This window comes from Paramormyrops kingsleyae, chromosome 14, assembly GCF_048594095.1.
Source record: "Paramormyrops kingsleyae isolate MSU_618 chromosome 14, PKINGS_0.4, whole genome shotgun sequence".
NCBI classification, from domain to species: domain Eukaryota; kingdom Metazoa; phylum Chordata; class Actinopteri; order Osteoglossiformes; family Mormyridae; genus Paramormyrops; species Paramormyrops kingsleyae.
The window spans coordinates 148,049-173,252 of NC_132810.1; the positions used below are offsets into that span (position 1 = coordinate 148,049).

General features: G+C 40.9%; 1 protein-coding gene across 5 annotated transcripts; it reads right to left on the reverse strand.

Annotated features, from left to right (window-relative positions):
• Positions 1 to 834: 834 nt before the first annotated feature.
• LOC111855368 (protein eva-1 homolog A-like) lies at positions 835 to 23,352 on the reverse strand. 5 transcript variants are annotated; one of them, XM_023834311.2, is made up of 6 exons: positions 22,280 to 23,345; positions 22,010 to 22,052; positions 15,081 to 15,341; positions 5,875 to 5,994; positions 2,648 to 2,802; positions 835 to 1,967 (listed from the first exon to the last, which is right to left on the reverse strand). In XM_023834311.2, exons 5-6 carry the CDS (start codon positions 2,718 to 2,720, stop codon positions 1,588 to 1,590), a joined length of 453 nt encoding a protein of 150 aa, XP_023690079.1. In that variant the 5' UTR covers positions 2,721 to 2,802; positions 5,875 to 5,994; positions 15,081 to 15,341; positions 22,010 to 22,052; positions 22,280 to 23,345; the 3' UTR covers positions 835 to 1,587. The 5 variants fall into 5 exon arrangements, with proteins under 5 accessions (XP_023690079.1, XP_023690082.1, XP_023690081.1 ...); XM_023834314.2 differs by lacking the exon at positions 15,081 to 15,341; XM_023834313.2 differs by lacking the exons at positions 22,010 to 22,052; positions 22,280 to 23,345 and adding an exon at positions 17,509 to 18,601.
• Positions 23,353 to 25,204: the final 1,852 nt, after the last annotated feature.

Genomic DNA, 25,204 nt, shown 5'->3' on the forward strand with positions numbered 1-25,204 from the left:
AATTCATTTTTAGGCGGTAGAGCGCTGTACCCTGGTCTCTAGCGTCACAGTCGCTTGGATGAACTTGTTAGTTCATTTGTTGCCTTTATGGTTACATCTTAAATGTGCTGGTGAACTCACATTTGCCATTAAATGCCACTGCGTTAGATAAAAGACATTAGTGGTATAATTGTGTACTGCTAAATACATATATTGCATGGACAAATTAAGTTACCATTAAATAGACAAAGTACTTTATTTTAGGCTTATGTGTATGTATTTGATCTGCTACCAGCTTTTGTCATATTTGTGACTGAATTTTGGGTCCTTTTCTGGAACAAAAGTTTTCTGAAAAAAAATGGGAAGCATAGTGTAAAATTTCTATGGTAAACTAGGGACCATGGAAACTTGTGACATCTTACTGTGGGGATTTAAAAATCAGGGGTAGTAAAATTGGTTTATTTGAAATCTTAAATATTTTTCCACTTAACCCTTAACATGAAATGCATTTGAGTTCACTGCATTATATGACAGACCTAAAACAAGCAAGCGTGATGAACTGTACCCTAAATCAGGAATATGAGTTACTGGTAAGTCCCCAAATTACAAAATAAACCTCAGGTTATAATCAGATCCATCAATACCCAGCACAACATTATCAGAATCTCTGTGTCAGCTGTTACATCTTTTTAGGGGATATTTTTCTCACCACTTTCCAAGCCACATGTACCATCTTCTTGTGTGCTGATTGGCTATTTTATAGAACCTTCCCTAAAATGTCAATATTTGCTTGTCTTTCATTTTCTTTTCACATCTTCACAAAACCACTGAGTATGGGAAGTTCCAGGGGAAATGTATGGAATATTTTATATTTTATTTTGGGTTGATACTTGACATCTTCACATTATTGTAATATCAATATTTGGATGCATTTTCTATGTCCTCTGTATTCTACCTTGTTTGACAGATAAGGCACACCTTTTTTTTTTTTTTTTTTTTTTAAATTCCCTAAATGCTTTCTCAAAAAGAAAAAAAACCAAATGACTGAAAATACTAGGATGTTATCCCTGAGATGCCAGACAAAACATTGCAGTTCTAAAAAAAAGCATTATATAACAAAATTAAATATTAATATAGATTTCAAGAAGGCTGAGATGAAAATGTTTTTGGTTCATAGTCTGATTCGCACGTAGCGTTTTTCTTTCAAAGGTTATTCGTACACAGATGCCTATCACAGAGGCCTGTGTACAGGAGCCTTATTTGCGTCCAGAGTTTTAAATCTCTCATTTCTGAATCAATATACCTCAAGGGAAGTTCATTCGCATTCAGAGAGGCACATTCAGTCCCATCTTATCTAACATCATAGTCAGCAAACGGCTCTGCGTCCCTACGCAGAATACAGTCACTTGCCACCGCAGAGTTGCTTAAGTTTTCTGCATCTTTAGAGGTCTGTTAAAGGTCGAGAGGTTCTCTATAAATTATTCTGCAATACATGTGCAGACTCCCGACCTTAAGGAACACACTGCAGCTCACGCTGTTAATGGCAAAACGGGGTGGCTCCCTCAAAAGGCACCGAACAGAGGAGTCTTTCAAGATGTCTTCCAAGACTCAGTAGTAGTGGCTGATGCCGAGCGTGCCGGGGACGTCAGGCTGCCCGTTCATCCAGATCTCGCGGATGATGCGCTCCCTCTCCTCCAGCCGCTGCGCGCGTTCCAGCTCCTCTGCTGACACGAAGACATTTGTGCGTAGCGTGCGCTCGAAACGCCGGTGGCGCCGCGCTGACAGGTCCGAGGCCGAGTCTGAATCCGAGTCGGAGTTGCTCCCCTCACTGTCCTCTTTGGCAACCCGTGGGTGTGACCTGGGCTGACGTTTCGGACCGGTCCGACACTCCTTCCGACAAGAGATTTGCACCACCAAAGCGAGGAGTGTGAAGAACAGGCCCAGGCACACCCCGCACATGAAGAAGAGGGCCGCACGCTCCAGGTGGTCTGCGGGGGGGAGATGTGAGGAAAAAACACCGCAGCTGTGATGACCTGTAGCAGGATGTAGCTACTCGTAGATAGCGAACGTGCACAGGAAACCATGCTTATCTATGAACAAAAACAGGTTTTATTATTTTATGCCTGAGGTCTAACGTATTTACACAGATGTATGGGGCTTTAAGTAAGTAAACAAATAAAGAAACAAACAAGATTTTGCAATGATGCCTCTTGCATATCTTCAGTTACTGCATGGTTGTGTCCTAAGAATGGGTGGGGATGTTATTTTAGCAAGGTAGTGAAAAGATAAATAAATAGAGACTTAGGGTGAGATGTGGAGGGTGGTGGTATTGAGAGATCAAATTATATTAAATTAAGTAGCTTCCTCCCGAACAATAAAAGTATACAAATATATTAATATTACATTTGCATTTATTTTATTAGGCAGATGTTTTTTCCCAAAAGTGACATACAAGACAGACAACTAGCACAATTTAGAATTAGAATTTCAAACATATGTCTGTTGAGGAGTGCTTGTTCATGGGCCCAAAGATGACATCATGCCTCCTGGCTGGGTGGGAGCAAAGACGTGGACTGTCTGGCAGGGAGCAAAGACGTGGACTGTGTGGAGGTCCCTGAAGACTGGGTTGGGAAATACTGCGGTAGATTGCTGAGCTGCCAGTCCATACCTGCAATAAAGGTGTAGGCTGCCAGGACATTGCTGATCAGGGCCATCTCCTTGTTCACTGCCCTGGTGTCCATGCTGGATCTTAGCGTCTCGGCTCGTTTCTCATTTATGTTGTGTGACACACTCTTCTAGCCCCCTTTACTTCACTCTTCTTCTCTGTTTATATTGATTAGAGATGATTAATTGTGTTTGAATATATGATGTACATATACATTACACATCTGGCACAGACACAAACACTGGTTTGCTTCTTCTCTTTCATTATTTTTCGCTAACGTACACAGAGCAGTTTTCATTAACAAAAATACACGCCTTGTGGCATCTACCCTTCAGCTTGAAGCTCCTTGACATAAATGTGGCTGATGTTGTTTTTCTGGGGAAAAGAGCAAAGTTTTCAAGAAACCACAGCACCCACACGGAACGGGACAGAGTGTGCTGGGTATGACTATTGTTTTAGTAGCATTGCAGACGTTATGGATCATGGTCACCCTCTGAGCTTTTTTTTCATCCTGAAGTTGAAAAGGCAACATCAATGTTATATGTATTTATTCAGGCCATGCAGACACATGTTGAAAGGTCACTGAAATGGGCCATATATGGGAAAAAACTGAACCATAATCAATGTCAGGTGGCATTTTTGGGCAGTATTGTTGGCTTGTATCCCCAGGGTTTGGGTTTTGAGTCCTGCTTTGGGGGTGGAATTTGCATATTCCCCGCATGTTCTGTTAGTGTTTTTGCTGCAGTGTAAAGAACTTAAAAAAACGTAAAAAAGACTGGCAGCTAAAATTGGTGTGTGTGTGAGATGGGCTAGTATCCTGTCCTGGATGGCATCCTCTGTGCTCTGGGTTAGGCTTCATGCTCGCTGGGACCACTTATTAAATAAGCTGTTCGAAGACTGATTAGTAGTGCACCAATGTGGAAGTTTTGGCTGAGACCAATAACCGGTTGCAATCATCGTCATTATTTTAGTAATCATATCTTTAGCTCTGGTGCTGCTAACTTTGAATATTGCTAAAGCTTAAATATCGGCTGCCAGCATCAGCCAGGACTGACACCTTGGACCGATGCCGATATCTTGACTTTTAATGAACATCGGCCTGTACTGATACGTTCATTGATATGCTGTGCATTTCTAAGACTGATGGATAATCAGCGCTTCGTTTATCTATGCACACTACGATATACTGCCACCCTATGCTGCCTGGAATCTCGTGGCCAGAGCAACAATTTAACCTGGAATCCCTTGAGCAAGGCCCTTAACCCGTCACTATAGGAACTAGCTGAACTGCCTCTCTCTATTGTAAGTCACTTTGGATAAAAAGCATCTGTTAAATAAAAAAATGTAAATGCATGGAGTAGACTCCAGGCCCCTCATGACCCTGATTATGATAAGCAGTTGTAAGATGGGTTAGGGTTAGTCTAAGATGTAAATTAGGGGGTACATGGAGAATCTGACACATTGTCGGTTGGACACAGTCCTGGACAGGAGTTAAGCCCATCGCTGGACTCACCTAACAGGAGCTCTGGTCGAAAGTGGGCAGCCCACTTAGTCTTTGGCATGATAGGACCAGTGACTGAAGGCACTCTCCTTGGGTGCCCCTTCAGGGATGGAGGCGGGGGCAGACTACACAGAGTGTTTATACAGAACCATGGGGCTGAATTTACTTTGGGCAGAAGTCAGATCTGTAGATTTTTTTGACTACAAAATACAGTCTGGATAATTTAAGAAATGTGTCATTATTTGCTTTTGAATTATTTTATGTTCTAAATAAAGCAAAACAAAACTTATCTGAAGTAAAAGAAACAAAAATGACACCTTGTTTTACTGTTATAAATTTCTTTGCCACAACACAAAATATAACCATACACAACATAAAATAACCATAAAGTATCTTGGGGCTTTTTAACACAGTATAAACACTCTGCAGAAGTTTATATTTCTAATGGTATATTACATATGCTGGCTATCAAACGTAGCTCAGGAGGAGACTTTTGCAGTAAAAAACATCGATTTAATATTGTTTTTATTGTTCAGGTAGCTGGTTTTAGTTCATGATATAACTTGCTCTCAGTTTAGTGTCTTTTACTTGGCTGCATATACATCCTCAGTATCGGTACTAATCTGCTCCTCCTTGTCATACTTTACACCTCCCTCAATTACACCGCTGATATACACCACAGGTTGACTTGCTGATCTGCCAGCCATTGATGCCTGCCTTACGCAGAGCAGAGCAGATGACCGATTCTTATTCAGACCCTTTGTTCTAGCAACACTTGCACACACTTCGGAGTTAGATAAGGATAATGTGCCCTGTGAGGTTGGGAGGCCAGATAGTAAGGATCCCCAGAGGTCTTCCATTCTACAACTATCATTGTAGCTTTAGCGTTCTCTCCTTCGTCATCAGCTTTCCCTTAATGTATGACATTAACGGCTGTAACAACTGACCATTACTACTTTTCCATTTACTCTTTGTTAAGTCTATGAATAGTTCCGCACAACTGTCTTGGGTAGGCAGCTATATAAAAATAAAGACAAATGGATCTGAAGTGAACACTTGAGATGACTGAGAAGATTAAAACAGCACAGTCATTATAGGGTGTGGGAGTCTACAGGGAGAACTGTAGTTCAGAGTCATGTACTTAAATAACAAGAAACAAGTAACAAGAGAAACAGTTATTTGGTTTTCTTTTTAGTCTCAAAAGGAATCTCAAAGAACAACATCATTACTTTGCACCCAAACTATTGATGATCATGGAAGGTACTGACTAATGAAGGCAATGAAGAAATCAAAACACGTACAAAGCACATGATTGCTGCAAGGCCTATCTGAGTAAGCATAGAGGAAAACCATTAATCAGACCTTGAAGCAACAGTAAAACACAGAAAATGCTGGAAGCTGACCTATGGGGAGACAGAAAGGGTCAGGGGACGGAGTTTTCCAACGTTTTTAGTCAGCTTTGTTATTGGAAGAGGCCATTCCACCCACATAAAAATGAGTAGGAGGCCATCTGGAGAACAGCACAACTCGAAACCAGGAAAAACAGGTCAACATCCGAGAATCAATGTGTCCATCGGAAAGGATAAAACACAACGGGCTGGATGATGTTATTTGAAAGATAAGATAAGCTATAATACAGGCAAAATCTTTTTGTTGTCAAAGTACATGAGGTGACATCAGCATCATAGGAGAGCCAGAAGTGCTCAGTAGGTTACAGAGATAACTGTACCTTCTGCAGATTCACTATTTATCAGTGTTGCTCCCACAGCAAAAGCGTTGCCTCCTACGATGGCAGGGTTACAGGTATGTAGATAATACAGAGACGAGTAAGAGACCAGCGTTTTTAGACCTGAGGAAGAAAAAAAAGTGGATGAATGACATGATGAGTCACACTAGGAATGAATCACAGACTTTAGGTATCATAGTTAAACCCATCATGTTTCCCCCATGTGTGCAAATGAGTCATACGGGCTGAGATGACTAGAGTCTGTTTCTCATATGTGAGCCATAAATGGTTACTGACTAGCGGAGCAAATATCGGGATTTAAGATCTGTCTAAAAACTAAATCGAGAACTGGGACTTCTGTGCTGCTTAGAAAAAGAGACTTGAGTTTTTTTTGTTTTTCTGTACCACACACAAAGAACACTGAATTAACAAGCAGGCACACAAAGAACACTGAATTAACAAGCAGACACACAAAGAACAGTGAATTAACAAGCACACACAAAGAACACTGAATTAACAAGCACACACAAAGAACACTGAATTAACAAGCAGGCACACAAAGAACACTGAATTAACAAACACACACACAAAGAACACTGAATTAACAAGCAGGCATACAAAGAACACTGAATTAACAAGCAGGCACACAAAGAACACTGAATTAACAAGCAGACACACAAAGAACACTGAATTAACAAGCAGGCACACAAAGAACACTGAATTAACAAACACACACACAAAGAACACTGAATTAACAAACACACACACAAAGAACACTGAATTAACAAGCACACACAAAGAACACTGAATTAACAAGCAGACACAAAGAACACTGAATTAACAAGCAGGCACACAAAGAACACTGAATTAACAAGCAGGCAAACAAAGAACACTGAATTAACAAGCACACACACAAAGAACACTGAATTAACAAGCAGGCATACAAAGAACACTGAATTAACAAGCAGACACACAAAGAACACTGAATTAACAAGCAGACACACAAAGAACACTGAATTAACAAGCAGACACACAAAGAACTCTGAATTAACAAGCAGGCACACAAAGAACACTGAATTAACAAGCAGACACACAAAGAACACTGAATTAACAAGCAGGCACACAAAGAACAGTGAATTAACAAGCAGACACACAAAGAACAGTGAATTAACAAGCAGACACACAAAGAACACTGAATTAACAAGCAGGCACACAAAGAACACTGAATTAACAAGCAGGCCCACAAAGAACACTGAATTAACAAGCAGACACACAAAGAACACTGAATTAACAAGCAGACACACAAAGAACAGTGAATTAACAAGCAGACACACAAAGAACACTGAATTAACAAGCAGGCACACAAAGAACACTGACTTAACAAGCAGACACACAAAGAACACTGAATTAACAAGCAGGCACACAAAGAACACTGAATTAACAAGCAGGCACACAAAGAACACTGAATTAACAAGCAGGCCCACAAAGAACACTGAATTAACAAGCAGACACACAAAGAACACTGAATTAACAAGCAGGCCCACAAAGAACACTGAATTAACAAGCAGACACACAAAGAACACTGAATTAATAAGCAGACACACAAAGAACACTGAATTAACAAGCAGACACACAAAGAACACTGAATTAACAAGCAGACACACAAAGAACACTGAATTAACAAGCAGGCCCACAAAGAACACTGAATTAACAAGCAGGCACACAAAGAACACTGACTTAACAAGCAGACACACAAAGAACAGTGAATTAACAAGCAGACACACAAAGAACACTGAATTAACAAGCAGACACACAAAGAACACTGAATTAACAAGCAGGCACACAAAGAACACTGAATTAACAAGCAGGCCCACAAAGAACACTGAATTAACAAGCAGACACACAAAGAACACTGAATTAACAAGCAGGCCCACAAAGAACACTGAATTAACAAGCAGACACACAAAGAACACTGAATTAACAAGCAGACACACAAAGAACAGTGAATTAACAAGCAGACACACAAAGAACACTGAATTAACAAGCAGGCACACAAAGAACACTGAATTAACAAGCAGGCCCACAAAGAACACTGAATTAACAAGCAGACACACAAAGAACACTGAATTAACAAGCAGGCACACAAAGAACAGTGAATTAACAAGCAGACACACAAAGAACACTGAATTAACAAGCAGGCACACAAAGAACACTGACTTAACAAGCAGACACACAAAGAACACTGAATTAACAAGCAGGCACACAAAGAACACTGAATTAACAAGCAGGCACACAAAGAACACTGAATTAACAAGCAGGCCCACAAAGAACACTGAATTAACAAGCAGACACACAAAGAACACTGAATTAACAAGCAGGCCCACAAAGAACACTGAATTAACAAGCAGACACACAAAGAACACTGAATTAATAAGCAGACACACAAAGAACACTGAATTAACAAGCAGACACACAAAGAACACTGAATTAACAAGCAGACACACAAAGAACACTGAATTAACAAGCAGGCCCACAAAGAACACTGAATTAACAAGCAGGCACACAAAGAACACTGACTTAACAAGCAGACACACAAAGAACAGTGAATTAACAAGCAGACACACAAAGAACACTGAATTAACAAGCAGACACACAAAGAACACTGAATTAACAAGCAGGCACACAAAGAACACTGAATTAACAAGCAGGCCCACAAAGAACACTGAATTAACAAGCAGACACACAAAGAACACTGAATTAACAAGCAGGCCCACAAAGAACACTGAATTAACAAGCAGACACACAAAGAACACTGAATTAATAAGCAGACACACAAAGAACACTGAATTAACAAGCAGGCACACAAAGAACACTGAATTAACAAGCAGACACAAGAACACTTCTGACTGTGTGGCCACGCATGACTCCAACACCATCGTTAAGTTTGCTGGGCCTCATCACCAACAATGATGAGTCGGTCTACACAGACGAAGTGGAGAACCTGGCACTATAGTGTCAGGAAAACTGCCTGCAGCTGAACGTCAACAAGACTAAGGAGCTGGTGGTGGCCTTCAGAAGGAGACAACATGACCACAGACCCCTCACCATCAATGGAGCTCCAGTGGAGAGGGTGAGCAGTTTTAAATACCTGGGCATCCACATCTTGGAGGACCTGACATAGACTGAGCATATCTGTGCTCTGACAAAAAGGGTGAAGCAGCGCCTGTACCATTTGAGGAAGTTTGGGGTTTCCCCTGCTGTCCTTAAGGCTTTCTACTCGGGCAATGCTGAGAGCGTCCTCGCACAGAACATCTCACCCTGGTTTGGGAACAGCTGTGTGCAGGACCGGAAAGCCCACCAGAGAGTGATCCGGGCAGCCGAACGCTGCTGCAGGTTAGCTCTCCCCTCCATGCAGGACATTTACATCAGGAGATGTAAGACCAGGGCAGCTGGGATTATTAAGGACTTGTCTCACCCCAATAACAGACTGTTCAAACTCCTGCATTCAGGCAGAAGGTTCCGCGTCATTATGGCCAGACGGAGAGACTCAGGAGGAGTTTCTATCCCCAGGTGATTCGACTCCTCAACCAAGACATGCCACTCTCCCGGTCATAGTGTTATGGTTATTAGTTCACCTTACACTGCTGTGCTGACACTGCACACTGCATTTTAACTGGCTATCATGCCACTCTCCCGGTCATAGTGTTATGGTTATTAGTTCACCTTACACTGCTGTGCTGACACTGCACACTGCATTTTAACTGGCTATCATGCCACTCTCCCGGTCATAGTGTTATGGTTATTAGTTCACCTTACACTGCTGTGCTGACACTGCACACTGCATTTTAACTGGCTATCATGCCACTCTCCCGGTCATAGTGTTATGGTTATTAGTTCACCTTACACTGCTGTGCTGACACTGCACACTGCATTTTAACTGGCTATCATGCCACTCTCCTGGTCATAGTGTTATGGTTATCAGTTCACCTTACACTGCTGTGCTGACACTGCACACTGCACTTTAACTGGCTATAAGCATTTCTTGCACAGTATTTAATTTCATCCTGTAATTTGTATATACTCTCTTGTAAATTCATAGGTTATTTTTCTTTTTTCTGTTTGCACTCTATATAATTTATTTACAGTCTATTTTACAATTTATTTTCAAGTTCAATTTTCTATTTCAATTTATTTTCTAGTTTCTCTGTTATTTGCACAAAGTATGAGCGGTTCAGGATACATTTCACTGCATGTTGTACCTGTATAACTATGCATGTGACAAATAAATAATCTTGAATCTTGAATTAACAGGCAGACAGATCCTCCACAGATGTTAAGAATTAACATCATGACCAAATTAACACTTATAATAAAAGATCATTCTGGTATTACATGTATTATGTATAAAAATAACTGAATCTCATGTACATGAAATTTCCTCCATAATGATTGTTCATTCATTTACTCTCTAAAGGAGCTAAATATCTTGAATTTAACCAGCAGAACGGGCATCAGTAAATACCAGCGGAGCCCATGTAGCAATACAGATGCTGCCTATTTGCCGTGTAAATTGATTGATGGTGTGTTTTGCTAGGGAAGTGAATCGAAATCGAATACATCTTTTCATTTTCAGTCATACACAGCGCTCACTCTGGCAAACGACACATCTCCATTAGGGTCCAGAAGGTTCCAGAATTGTAGATGGAGAAGGGCCAGGTGAACACAATGACCTTGTACCCTGCATCTCACCAAAAGGCTTAACTGCAGTCATTTGTCACAGCTTGGAGGGAAGAAAGTAAGTAATTTTGCCTGAGCTGTATATATGTGTTTGAGTGATTAAACATGAAATTAAGACCGTTGTTTGATGGCCTTTTAATGAAACAAGAAAGAGAAAGAAAGGGAGAAAGAAAGGAAGATGCATGAAAAGAAAAGAAGGAATGAAAGAAGGGTGGAATGAAAGAAAGAAAGGAGAAACTTTACTGATCCCCTGGGAAATTTAGGAGTGGAAGAAAGACTAACAACTTTCTGTTCAAACTCATACATCTAAACTACAAACAGTGGAAAACATCTGTCTGTCCATCAATCTTTTGACTGCTTATTCTAGCCAGGGTCATGGAGGATAAATTTATTACAGCAGAAAATTTGGACAGCACTACAATGTCAAATGGGCCTTTTACAATATATTTCAATTTTCCATCCACAGGTAATTCTATAGCCTCCAAATTGTTTAAAAGAATATCGCTAAATTGCCAGAAGGCTGATGATGGCAGATCATGGCAGTCACAGGGCAGTAAACAATGACTAATGGCTTCCTGTAAATACGAAAACTGCAGGGAAGCAGTCCGAGGTGCTCCAGACTTGGACACGGAAATATTTCCCAAACTACGGAATGTGGGCAGTACAGAGTGCAAGTTGTTAGCTTTGATCTGCGATTTACTGGAATGGTCGGCAAAAAGTGATTCATATCATTACCATAATCAAACTGATACATTTACAGATTAGAAAACCAGCAGAAATGAGCCATTTTATTTAGCTTGAGATCCTATGATACAGTACGAAAGGTATGCACCCAAACTGAAATGGTCATTTGTTCCTCATCTACCCCTGTGTCTCAGTGATTCCATATTTTATCATTTACTTTTTGTTTTTTCAACTCTTAAACAAGCATACATACAAAGAGAAAGACTACATAAATAGAATACCTGGGGACGTACATACACACTGATATTACATTAAAATCACATTTTAAAGGGTAACAATTCCAAAGTGTATACCATCTTAAATGTCTTCACACCATACCATGCCACACCACACCATCATACCATATCAAGCCATTTCCCAGTTTCCCAAAAACTCTAGGATATTTCGTAAGAAATACTTCTGGTCATTTCAGTCACTCAATGATTCAGTTTTAGTTGATGACATCACCAGTAAAATTCTTCTTTCTGTTTTGGCTTTGACATGTACATGACAGTGACTGTACAGAGCCTACACAGGTATAGAATGAATGGGGCATTGTGTTTGACCATGAACAGGTTATTACTAAATCAAGATAAAAAAAGAAGTATTTCAGTGTTTTGGACTAGGCCAATGTATGATCACTAAGATAAATCTCAAAAAAGTGCCAGGAGATTAATATATATATATGAGGCCGTAACAACCAGACAACATTTCTGGCGGCCCCAGGCAACAGCGCTGGTTTGCCCGTGCATGTGCCCTGCCTTAGTTGTCTTAATTGATAAGCTTTTTGTATTTGTCCCACTGGAGGAAAAGCAGCAAGCCCTGTCCCCTTAATTAAAGAGAACGGGCCAGCCAGCCAAAAGCAGAGCTAAGGAAATGACTGGGTCTCGTGTCTTCTTTCACCGGGAAAGCACAATGCCAGCTTATCTCAATCAGCTGCACGGTGACTCCGAAAGGCCACCGATTCAGGTCTGCACGTTGCCGGTTTCTAATTGCTGCCTTGTCAGCTGCCTGGGAAGTGAGAGGGGATTTGTGCTGAGGGGGCTGAAAGTAAGACTTTAAACTTCAGAGGAGAGAGGAAAAAGCATGCATACATACATAAGAATGCCTTTTTATATATAGCCACACAGCGCAGCTTAGGAATCTCTGTCCGTGTTTGGAAGGCTGCTGGTTTGAATCCCACGGCTGGAAGGATGATAATATTGCTGTTGGGCCACACGGGCGGGGCCCTAACCCTGCAAACTGGGTCAACGTATGTGTAGATTACATGACAAAAAAGATTCCTATGTACGGGAGCATAGCTAAAAATTCTGGGCCCCCTGGCAAAATGAGATTTAGATGAATATTTCACACAGACACCAGCAGTATCTGAGAGTGGCGCACTTTCTAAACTTTTCACATTTGAAAAAATACCTTATAGGACTATATTTAAGCAATGTGAGGTAAAATCTGAATGAAGTTCACTTTCACACCAAAATGAACTTTGCCAAAATACATATTATGTAACTTTGGCACCATGTGTAATTTTAGTTACAGGTTTATACTGAACTCAAGGGCCACAAATTATTATTTAATGGACACATTATATAGGCCCCTAACCTCCACTATCAGTCAACCTTGACTAGAAGCAACCAGGCAACTGCATCAAGAATAAAATTATGCCAGAAGTTTTCATCCTAGGGTATAAAACTTCTGCTCCATTGAACTACGGTGCTGGCCAACCTCCCTGTAAGATCCACATATACGGCTCACTGCGCCATGCCTCCCTATGACAAGTGCGTCTGTTTTGGTTGCTATATTAAACCCAGTGGGAGAAGGTTACTGAGGAATGCACTGCATCATTGGTGTTGTTTGTCTATGACAGTGCAGGAGACTTTCAGACTGCGGACCAATGAGCTTGTCTTTAAAAATTATGTTTCAATAAAGAACTGCTTTACACCAGAAACACAAGATGATGTCACCTCCAGCATAAATAAAGCAGCGAGCGATATTAAACTGGCAGGAGGTAAGATTGAATGGAGTTGTGGTCCACAGAAGTTGCAGTTTCCCATCCTAGTTGGACAATCTACTACATCAACATGGGGCCGATGCTTTGTTGATGATGTCAGCAAGTAATTTGGACCACGATGCCTTCCCACATTCACAAGGCTCCAGTCTGTCTCATATTACTATGTACAGATTGTTCTTCTGTTTATTATTACTGTGATCTGATCATTATCAGCACGTACAGGATGTACTCCTAATATCCACGTGCATAAAACAGCAAAATTTCTCAAAGCACATTATGAAATGAGTGATTGGTTTGTTTCTACATAAGTTTTATATGTATACTATATGTGCCTTTACACCATTGGCAGCTTAGCTAAGGATGTTTTTATAATCCATTTAGTTTGTCTTTAATTTTCAATGTAAAACTCAGGCCTACTCCACGGGTGGAACAGAAATGAACACTGGTTAAAACCCTCTAGCCTTTGGTAGGTTCTGGAATGAGGTGAGAATGGCTGGAGTCTTTGAGATCTTTAAATAAAATAAATATGTTTGATTTCAGCACTCCCTAAAACCTTGGGCTATGCAACAAATTACAAAATCCAATTTTGTAGTTCAGAGGAAAGAACTTTAGACTGAATGTTTTAGTCCAGTTCCAAATGGCAGTAACACTCACATGTTATGAGCTGTAAGCTTGAACCAATGTTGACTGATGGATTGAACATGGTGAAAAAAATAAGTGAAACAAGCTATCAATCCAGTTGAAACTCTATTTTACACGCAAAGTCATAAATTTTAATGTTAAGAAATAACCGTGGCTTGCATAGATTAATAGAAAGTCTTTGTCTTTGCACACTTGAGCGAATCTAGAAAATGCAAAGTCATTTTGTATCATTTTAATGAATTCCATTGCATCTTGAGCTGTCTTCTAAATGCCATTTCCTACCATTTCAGACTCCGCTTGGCTTGACTAACACACGCCTATTCATTGAAAAATCTATGTCATGGCACCAGCCATTCATCTCCCTTTGCCTGCCATTCCAAAAAACTGCATGCTGATGGGGACACAGCGACTGCTGGCTCTCAGCAACAAATTGTGCTTAGGGAGGGGAGAGTCTGTCATTGAAACACATCATAAGCTTAGGGGCCAGGCATCTCTTATGGAGTGTAAACAGGGAACTGGGACAGTGAATGTTCCGTCTGCTTCTGGTGGGACACGTCTGCCCAAACTCAATCAAGTGCTCGACAATAAAACGAGGTGATAAGTGGCCAGAGAAACACCCCCCTCAATAAAAACGTCGAAGGGCTCACCGAATTTATCTGGTTTCATTAAGAAAACTTTCAGCTATCTGATACTTGTCCTCGTAAGAAACTATTAAAAAAATAGTTTAATTTTAGGTACCTTCCATCTGTGATAGCTTGAGATAGCAGCAGACTGTGATTAAGGAAGTGAGCTTGTGACCTAAGGATTGGAGATCCAGGGATTTGCTGTCTTGTAATCTTAAAGAGCAAAATGTAAGATATAAAATGTCTAATTATACAAACCAAGTAGCTGAGCTCTGGTGCAACAAGCTGTAATCCATCTTGTATAAACCACATTGTATTTTGGCTTCTAGTCAAATTGAGTATATATCAGGTCCAAATATACAACCAGTGAATCAAATAACTTCATGCACTTCATGTACATGTCAATTCCATTTCAAGCAGTCCACAGACAACGGTACTCAACAGACAATGTCACAGCAGCAGGTCAAAGAACTTACCACTGTGTCACTGACCAGCCAGGTACCAAGGTGTCACTTCTATCTCAGCATTTCTTCACCTCCTTGGATCCTGCTCTAGTATCAGAATCAGATTTGCAGAAATCCCACATCCGGCCACCAGAGTCGTGGTCGGTCGAGCAGGGAGCAGCATCCAGATACTGACACAGAGCAGCAGCCTGTTACCCACGGTGTGCTGGGAAGGCGTCCACGTCCGCCCACCCCTCTAGGCCTTGAGGAACTTCCGAGCGCAGAAGTTCAGCACTTGGGAAAAGGAGATGGAACGCATGAGAGGGAGAGAGAGAGAGAGAGAGAGAGAGAGGAAACCAGCCTGGAGAGATCTTGAAGAAACACTGGCCACAAAAAGAACACTGAGATAGTTTGGGGGGGGACAAGTGTGGCCAAATCAGACAGATTCCATGCAGGCTGACTATACTAAATTGAAACATTTGGATGGGAATCTGGTTACGACAAAACAGGAGGGAGGACCCACAGGGGGGTGGGAAATGGTTGTGGGGGTGGGGGATGGTCCCAAGGACCGGGAAAAAAGAAAAGGAGGTCATATTTCAGGTGCTGACAGGAGAGAGGGATATGAACATACACAGAGAAGCTTCTGTTATCAAAGGGAGGACAGAGATTCCTGGAGATAACAAACTCAGATCTTATCTCACTGGGATTCTAGCTTCTTTTCTCTTTTTACTTCTCTCTTTGTGTTTTAAGAGACTCCTGGAATTTTATTTCTAAATAAATTTTCAGATTTAGAAAAAGTACTATACAGTGTTTTTACAATTAGTGATAGTTACTTTTTTCCACTGGATTTCTCTTGATCCATGGATTCCTAACTTTCAAGTGGAAAAAAAAAAAAACAGGCTCACTCATAAATTACGCCTCATGAATCTCTCGTGCCGATTCAAAGGGGCAATTAACCCACAAAGCAGTGCTGCAGGCAACAATACTGCTAACTTTAAAGGGGAATATTGATAGTGGTCTAGTTGAACAAACAAAGTTTTGAGAACTCCTGGGACTTAGCAGCACTGAAATAAAACATCAACATTGTTTAATCAAAACAAACGAAGCCACAGCTACCACAACAAACTGCTTTTAGCAAAATTCTAATATTACTTAGAAATTAGCAGTGGTCCCTAAATGCATAGTGAGAAACCTGCCTGAATGGTTGTCAGGTTTGGAGAATAGATGTACTTCTAGAGTGATTTAGCATAGCTTGTATTTTGCATTTAAACTGCAGGTGGTATCTCTCTAGCTATACATTGAAGCAGAAGGCAATAGGGTGATTTGAGAGACAGTGGAGATGATCAGCAAGAGCACTTCTCTCATTTCCTTTTGCCAGTTTCAGCCAAATGCCTCTGCTATCTGGAGACGGTGACAAGTGAACGCTGAACATCCCATTAGACAAATACGGGGGAGAGGTTGGTGAGCGGAACGAATGAACGCAAGCCACACAAGATACAGAATGCAATTAAGAAAGGCATTTATCTCTATTACATGCTAATAAGGTGGGACCACACTTAGGAAAACAGACTGAAAACAAAGGAGGAGTGCCGTCAACTAAAGACAGTTTAATTTTGTGCCTTCCGTGATCTGCATACCTGCCTGCTGCATAGATTACAGCTGCCATGACAGTTTTGTACAGGTTACATGACTACATGTGTGCCACATCACTACCAATAACTGGCAGAGTGATTTTGTGCATTTACATTGAGAGGGCTAAAAAAGCGACGCCGTAGTGGGGGGAATCCGTGCAAATTAGTTTATGGAAATATGATTAAAACCAAATCTGTAAGGACAATAGCTGAGTGACGTGATGAAAGATGCTGGAACTAAAGAACAGTGAAAAGCCTTCCACTGAGAAAACAGGAAAATCCCACATAAATGGCTTTAAGGGGAATTTTCCCTGGATAAACACATTCACACTGGCTGTAATAGTAGATCTTCATTGAAAAAACAGATTTATACAAAGCATTAGTCACTCAATTATCTTACAGACCCACTGATAAAAACAGACTTGCTATTTAAGTTCTATTTACAGTTTATAATTAGTAAGTGCACCACAATTCAAGCCAAACCCACATCTTTCATAATAACTATAACTGAATACCATTACAGCATGCACATTGATGATGTATTGTTTTCAACAAGATAAAACATTGAGTGAATGGCTGTTTTTAAACTCTGTAACTGATGCACAGTTCAGTCAATTAGGTGAGTTACCTTATGCTGCTGAGTAAAAACCAGCCGTGTCCTTGAGCTGTCAGCTGTAAAACACCTCAGTAACTTCTAATCACAAGGTGCTGACAGCACTGTTGCACACCAGTAAGTAAATGTCATTTCATTCGTTCAGAACAAAGCAATGAATAAACATCTAAACAAAATCAATGATGTTCCTGAGTGACTGAATTTAAATTCCTTTTACCTTCATGCCAGGTTAAGAAGATTATCCAGATATGTGCTGACCTTCCAACACCTGAATCAAGACAACCTGCACCCAGGAGATTTATGCCTATCTGTAGGCTACTGTACATGGACCCAAAGTGTTCCCACCCTGTCCTCGGGCTGGCAAAGCTGACGGCCTCAGTTCCCCTGGCCCCTGTGGTAGGATGACAACTCGTGCGGCGGATCTGCTGAATTAGCAGAGTTCAGTTGCACAGCATCAGCACTTCAATGAGGGAGTTACCATCCAGGCCAGACCTCCCCAGCTGGCTGTGGGTATAGGGGTGTCTTGTGACACCAGGGCCAAATGTGTCAGGACTAAGAGGGTGATGGACTGCTGTAACATTTGTGAAAATTTCAATGAGTTCGGGATTCTAGAAGAGCTTTAGGACAGGTTTAGAACTTTGAAATGCTCTCTAAAATGAAGCCCACTCCTTCACCCCTAAACATCCTGAAAATTATTTACATGTATTTTATTTAGCAAACAGTTTTGTCCAGAGAAACATCCAAGTGAGGTAAATAACACATCATGAACATACTGGCAGTCAAGTAGTTGACTAGGCATAAGTGCAGTATCCAGGTACAAGCATAAGCAGTATTTGTGCAAGAGGTACACATCTTCCAAACAAAACAAGAACTTAATAAGACTAATGTTCAACTGGCAGAAAGTGAAACATAAAGAATATTCAGGGAACATGCAGTGGTGTCAGACTAGTGGAGGAACTCGTGGAACAGATGAGTTTCACGACATTGCTTGGAAGTGGATTATAATATAAATAGTAAGGTCTTACCAACTGAGAATGCATGGGCAGTCATTAGTTGTATGTGAGCAATTAGTACGTAATTGGTCACATTCCTATCAGTAGGAACCACAATAAGTTTGTGTCTCGAGTGTGACTAAAAAGCTTGGCACTGCAGGGAGATGCTGTAGGGATTGCGAGATGTACTGTTTACAGATCTGCCCACGCCAGAAATCCACAACCTCCTCTTTCCTTTTCCTGGAATGGTGACAGACATGCGATTCAGAGACTTCAGCTGGAGGCCCTCAACCCTTGGAAGGAATCGGGCTAAACCACCTAGAGCGGAAAGACGGGGTGCGAGGTGGAGATGTGAGGATCCATTCACCAAAGGCAAAGAGCGGCTTTACGCTTACAAACTGTAACATCAGACAGACACTGCTGCCATAATGGCCAGATGCCACCGCGTGCCGGCCTGTAATAAATCGGCCATATAATTTAATCTCGTGTGTTAAAAGCTTGCATAGTTCTCTTGCCCAGATATACTGACTTAAACATCTTAAAGTTTGCCTGAAACCATTCTACTCAGAGTGCTCTATAGTTGAATTCACACTGAACAAAAATTGATGGTTTCATTAGAGAGAGGGGGCCTTTTGAGACATGGACAGCCTCACATAAAATGCTGCCATGTCTTACTTTGCCAGTCAAGCAGCCAAAAGGAAGTAGTCTAAAAATAATAGGATTCCTAACCAACATAAAATGAGAGATCCTCTTTGAGACATCACTCAGAATCCTAGCTCTGTTCCTCGAGGAAACTCTTTTATTCTTGTCTGAAGCAAGCTTTTATTCTGCTTCATTCCCAATAAATAACAGGATGTGAATGATGTCCAAGACTAAATAGACTATTTAAACTGTTTTGTTGCACTTGTACTTTTCACAGTAGGATATAAGGTCTGTGAATGGGGGGCGGGGGGGAGGTGATACTCATTTGTTGCATGTGTGGCTGGACAGAAACAAGAAGGCTATTTATGCTGTTGGAAGTTCATTGTTAATCGCAGATAGCTAATGTGCTACGTCTGTTTTAATTAACCTGCCTGAATTAACTTTGGATCGTAACATGGTGCTATCAGATGTGTTGATAATACACTTTACATGCTGTGCTGAGCATAAGTTGCCATCGGTACCCGTGTATAGGCTACGCAGTGGCCTGACGCTGTAAGCATGTCTGGGCACGTGTGCGTCAGGCTATGGCATATGCTGCAGCGTAGGGTACGTAGCTACAGTACACCATACCTAATGCCCAGTATATATCAGCCTTGCGGCAGTCAAAGACGAGGTTTAAAGTTATTTATTGGGGGTAGGAGTATATCTGTCCAGAAAAAAACATTACCAGGCTCATATTTCACATTTCACACTTCAAATTCAGTAACAATAAAAACTAAAAAACAACTTCTGTTCCCCAAAAAGTCAGTCATATCTTTTTGGCCGACTAGATGAACACCGCTTTGGTTCCCAAACCTCTCCTCAGGGGCACCCCAGTCATTCCATATATACATTAAATCTCACCACCAGCTCAATTTTTTTTTTACTGAATTAGTGAAATAACTCACTGAGGTATTGATTAGTCATTTGAGGTGTGCTAGTGGTCGAGTCAAAAAAAAATGCAAGGGCATTTTGGATGATTACTGCAAAAACTGGGTGATATCAGGAGAGGTTTTGAAATGGCTAAGCTGACACACTTTGACAGACATAATAAAGTTTAGACCGACAGGAAGATCATTTAAACATCATTTTCTTTGACTGCCCAAGACTTTTGAACAGTACACTGTATTATTGATGTTTTTTTCTTTTCATTTGTTATTTACATCCATCCATCCATCCTTCCATCTATCTTCCATAATGCCTATGTGGTACGTGGTTATGTTGAGCCTGAAGCCCATTCCAGGCAGCACAGGTCACACCTTGGACAGGATGCCAGGTCTTCAAATGGCAGTAGCACACTCTATGCACCTGACCGCACAGAAATCCATACATACAGGAAAAAACAGCCAGATTCCATGACCGAGGGGGCTGAATTTGAACCTCCAATCCTAGAGGTATGAGGCAACAGAACTATACATGGAGAATCTGTGCCAACCGCATGCTTTATATGTCTTACCAAAATTATATATTACAAGGAGCTTAAAAAGGTCACATCAGCAGAGAGACCCATTTTAATTCCAGCTATGAAAATGGAAAAAATCCTCATAGTTCACCATCTACATAATGGCTTTCAGACAGCCCAGGATTAGCATTTGTTCCAGTGTTTGTTTGTGCCGTTATCTAGTAACTGCACCTTTAGCTCGTGTCTCAGTGCACTGCAGTCATGTCCCCATCGAGAGGCGCTTTAATGCAATATGACATTTGGAGACCTTCTGGCCATTGTGCACGGTCTAAAACACGGCCACATTGGTCCTGGCCAATCCACAGCCCCGTTCTGACTCTGACTGCATATGGCCTTTATGTTACGAACTGTAATTTACATTTAGAAAATGGTATTGGGGGACATAGAACGCAACTCAGCCTAACACCAAGTACAATTACATTTACAACCCTACATTTAAATGAAAACTTTCAATGGGAAAAAATTATTGAAATATAAGAACCTTGAAGAAAAATTAAAGTACCTCAAGGGAAGTATACAGATGTATAGTCACCGCTGGGGTTTGCGTCCCATATGTCTGTGTGGAGTTTGTGACATTTCGCTGTGCTTGTGTGGGTTTTCTCCAGGTATTTGGGTCTCTTTCCATGCTCCAAAACATGTGATTAGGTGAAATGGTCCTTCTAAAGTGCTTGTAGTGAGATCTTTGGTAAATAAATGCCTTTAGCTAGCAATGCATCTACAGAGGAACCTCGGTTAATGCTGGACTAGATGAAAGTATGAAACTGCCTTTCATAGTACTTGTAAGTACAAGCTGATACTTTCTAATCATATCAGCAAGTCCATTATTTTAGCATATTACTCTGGGTTTTAAATTAATCACAAGGACTGATCACAGCTGCATGCCATATAAAATACTTAAAAACAAACACCAAACTGAATTAAAAATACTCTTCAGGTTAAAAAGACATGTTCCCTCAGAGACATTCTGAACTTTTTCACATTGACCAGGTGTGACTGTGTCATCTACAGATCTATAATAATCATGTGATCATCCCTTCTTTTAATTGTGACAGTTAAATCTTTAGCAATACTAAGGGATATCAATAGATTGTACTGCCATTTCTGGTTGGCACGATATCCCAGAGAGCAGCCGCGTGCATGTTCTCCCCATGTGGGGCTTCCCCCAGTACTCTCATGCCCCCCTGCGATCCAAAAACACACAGTTAGGCTTAATAGCATCCCTAAACTGCCCACGGTAGGATGAGTTTGAGCCCTGTGATGGACTGGTGTAGCGATCGGTGATTCGACCAGAACGGGCACGCAGTAGTAGTTGTGGAAGCCGTAATTTATTTTCGTAAAATGAATCGATCAGCGACGTACAGCCTGTCCTCAGGTTACACAGCGCCAAATCCAAGTGGATTCTGACAGGAATCGTACATCGCGCAACACACGTGTGACAGAAAGAGTAATAATAATAAAAAATATTCATACAGAATGAAATATAAACACAAAACTTCCCTATTAACTTACAACCAAATGGCTAACTTACAGTCAAAACACCATGTTAAACAATAATACCTCTCGAACATAATACATAACCTTACCTAAAATGAACGGCGCAATCAGCGACGTACAGCCTCCCCTCAGCTTACAATAATCGTGGGAAAGGGAAAAGTTTATTACAAATTTTACAAAGGTTTTGTCCAGAAAAAAAACCTTTACAAAGGTTCCTTTTCGATATAGTAATAAATTATAACGTGGGGGGATATAATCAATATTGCTAAAGGAGATTTTATTCTAATAATTTAAACAGAATTTACAAATGATTAATTCTTTGGGTTGAAGTTGGCGGAGAGCTGAATTACATGTCTTACCAGCACCAAATCCAAGTGGATTCTGACAGGAATTGGCGCAAAAAAAAAAATGCGACGCTGACTGCTGCCACACCTACAGCACTCAAGTAGTAACCTTTGTGGCGGAACCAAAAAGTACAAACCAAACCAACGAAATGCAATTTTAAGTACAAACAGTCACAAATAACACGTCATAAATAATAATTACATTTAAAATAAAAAAACAAAGGACTGAAGGAGTTCATAAAATCAATAGCTACACATTAACATGGCTACACTGGCACACCCTGCGGTGTGTTGGCAACTGCCCGGGGTTGGTTCCCACCTGCACCCATTGTTCCCGGGATAGGCTCCAGTCCCCCCCGCGACTCTGTTGGGATTAAGCGGTTTCAGAAAATGGATGGATGGATGTACTGGTATCCTATTCAAGGTGCTCCCCCGCCTTAAGCAGCCCGCAATGGGATGCCCACAACCCTGTTAAGCAGTTAGAAGATGGATGGATGACTTTTCCATTTTTCCTCCTCATATTTCACGGTACATGCCATGCCGAAAATTGCTAGTGTACATGTCTCCTCCCCAAATCCAGATGCAAGCAAGCAGCTTCACTTCTTTCTCATCCTTGGTCTTTAAAAAAAAAATAAAACACCGTCTATAAACACTCCTTATATGGCTGGGAAAGTGGTATCGTGAAGTTAAAGGCAGGCCAAGACCTCACATTCTCTCTCTGGCACTCTGGATGTCTGGGAGCACAAAAAGCCGTGCCCCCCCTTCCGATGAGACGGATTTATACTGTCTAGAGATTACGGCCCCCTCATTTGGTCAGGTTAAAGGGTGAAACCTGTTCATCATCCCCGGGGAGGAGTTTTTCCTTTCTAATTTAAACTTAAGAAACATGATTAACTTTTAGTTTTCCTAAGCAGAACATTTTATGTATGAAAAAAGTAATCCCATAGGAAAATTATGGGTATGTACATCTCTTGAGATGGATATTCTGGGCACTATACAGAATATGCCTGAGATTACATTCAGTCTCCTTAAGTGTTCCCACGGACCTCATAATTTGGCTTTAAAAAGCACCCAACCAGTCATGTCATTAACCGAATGCCCCTTAAAGTACTCATTAACAGCACTGCGGGAAGGATAAAATCATCACAAGCCTTTGCAGACTCAAAGCACATCCCTGCGGTTCCTGTAGGCTTTCTCTGGGGAGCGATGTTTAGACTGAGTTGAGCTTCTGGGTTTTCTGTTTCCCTGTCTGGTTTTCAGGGGATGTTAAACGCGGTCATACTTGGTCACACGTCTTGCTCCCTGGATATTGTAATTCTGGTCTAGAAATACAAAACAAGACTTTAAAAAACACAATAATAAAAGAAATTTACATCAAAATTAATTTTATTATTTCTCTCTATATTTAGTAACACCAATGCAAAACTTATCACTGTTTTAATAAATTAAATTATTTTTATTTATGTATTATGTTGCCTGATAAAATATGGAATTTATCATAGGCATGGCAATCAAACAAATTAAATTATTGTACCATATGATATACAAATGGGATTGTTGTTAATCTCTGAAACCTGAGAAATTAATCTTATGCAGAGATTAAAATCAAATTGTACACTGTGGAGCCCCCTAGTGACAGTATGTGGAAATATTCATCTTTGATCTTTTCTTGGGGACAAAAGAACTCTTTGTGTGGCATTTTCATGTCCTGGTCTGAGGTAGACTGTGAAAGGGATGCAAAGTGACTGAGTGGCTGGCCTTTGTATCACAAACCAAGACCTGGCCAGATGCTTCCTTTACTGACTATTCCTCTATCCCAGTGTTTCCCAATCCAGTTCTCGGGGACCCACAGTCGGTCCACGTTTTTGCTCCTTCCGAGCTCCCAAAAACATTAGCTGTCTCTCAGTTGCCAAGGACCAGAATGGGAAACACTGTTCTATCCTACCTGATGGGTTTCTATCTGTCTGAGATCAGGTGTGGTTCATCAGAGACCGAGTAGGACAGAAAACTTGCTGGATACCAGCACTCCAGGATCAGGGTTGTCTACCCCTGTTCTGTGGCATAAACCAAAGCAAGAACCTAGCGGGCTAGTCCACCCTATGGGCAACACAGGCGATCACCTAGGGTGCCATTTGATTAGGGGGCACAAAAGAGTGAGTGAAAAAAATCAGAAGAAATACCTCTGGTTGCATTCTGTGACATTACAGCTATTTAAACTAGTTTAATATTTCACTATTTTTCTTGCAAACAGACGCGAGCTAGCGGCAGCAGTGAGGGGGGGGCCTCTAGAACAACCAGGGTTGACCCGGACAGCATATCTGTGTTTAATGGAAAAGCAGGCGAATTTCACTCTATGAGCCATAAATACAAAAGTAGGTCCAAACACTACTGATATACATAAGTAACTTCATTGATTAAGTTGAAGACTATAAGTCAGTGAGTTGAAAACAAGCGATAGGCAAACCATCTGGGCGTCTCTCATATCATGGTACTGTAAGTCTCTCAACAAAATATAACTCCAAAAGTAAACCAAGAGTTACTATAATCCAAGCTATGTTTTCACACCATGAAGTCACACCATCAGCAATTTATAGCCAAACAGAAAAATGACATTTCTGGAATACTTCATCCCTAATAAGGAGATCTTTCAGAATTTAAACCCACAGACTACAGACACAATCCATTGAATTTAACTCTGTTGCAACATTTACCCAACTATCTGAGCTCATTTCAGAATCCATTTTGGATACAAGGTGGATCTGTCCAATAGCACCTGTAAAAACAACCTGTAATCTATTTCATGCCTCTGTCACAGATTTTTTTCCACTGGTTTTTCCTAAGATATAATACCTGAAGCTTATTTAGATCTTAATAAGAATTACAATTGCACCTGTATTTTTAGCACAATTTCATTATTTTGGATGAGGTACAACTTTTCTT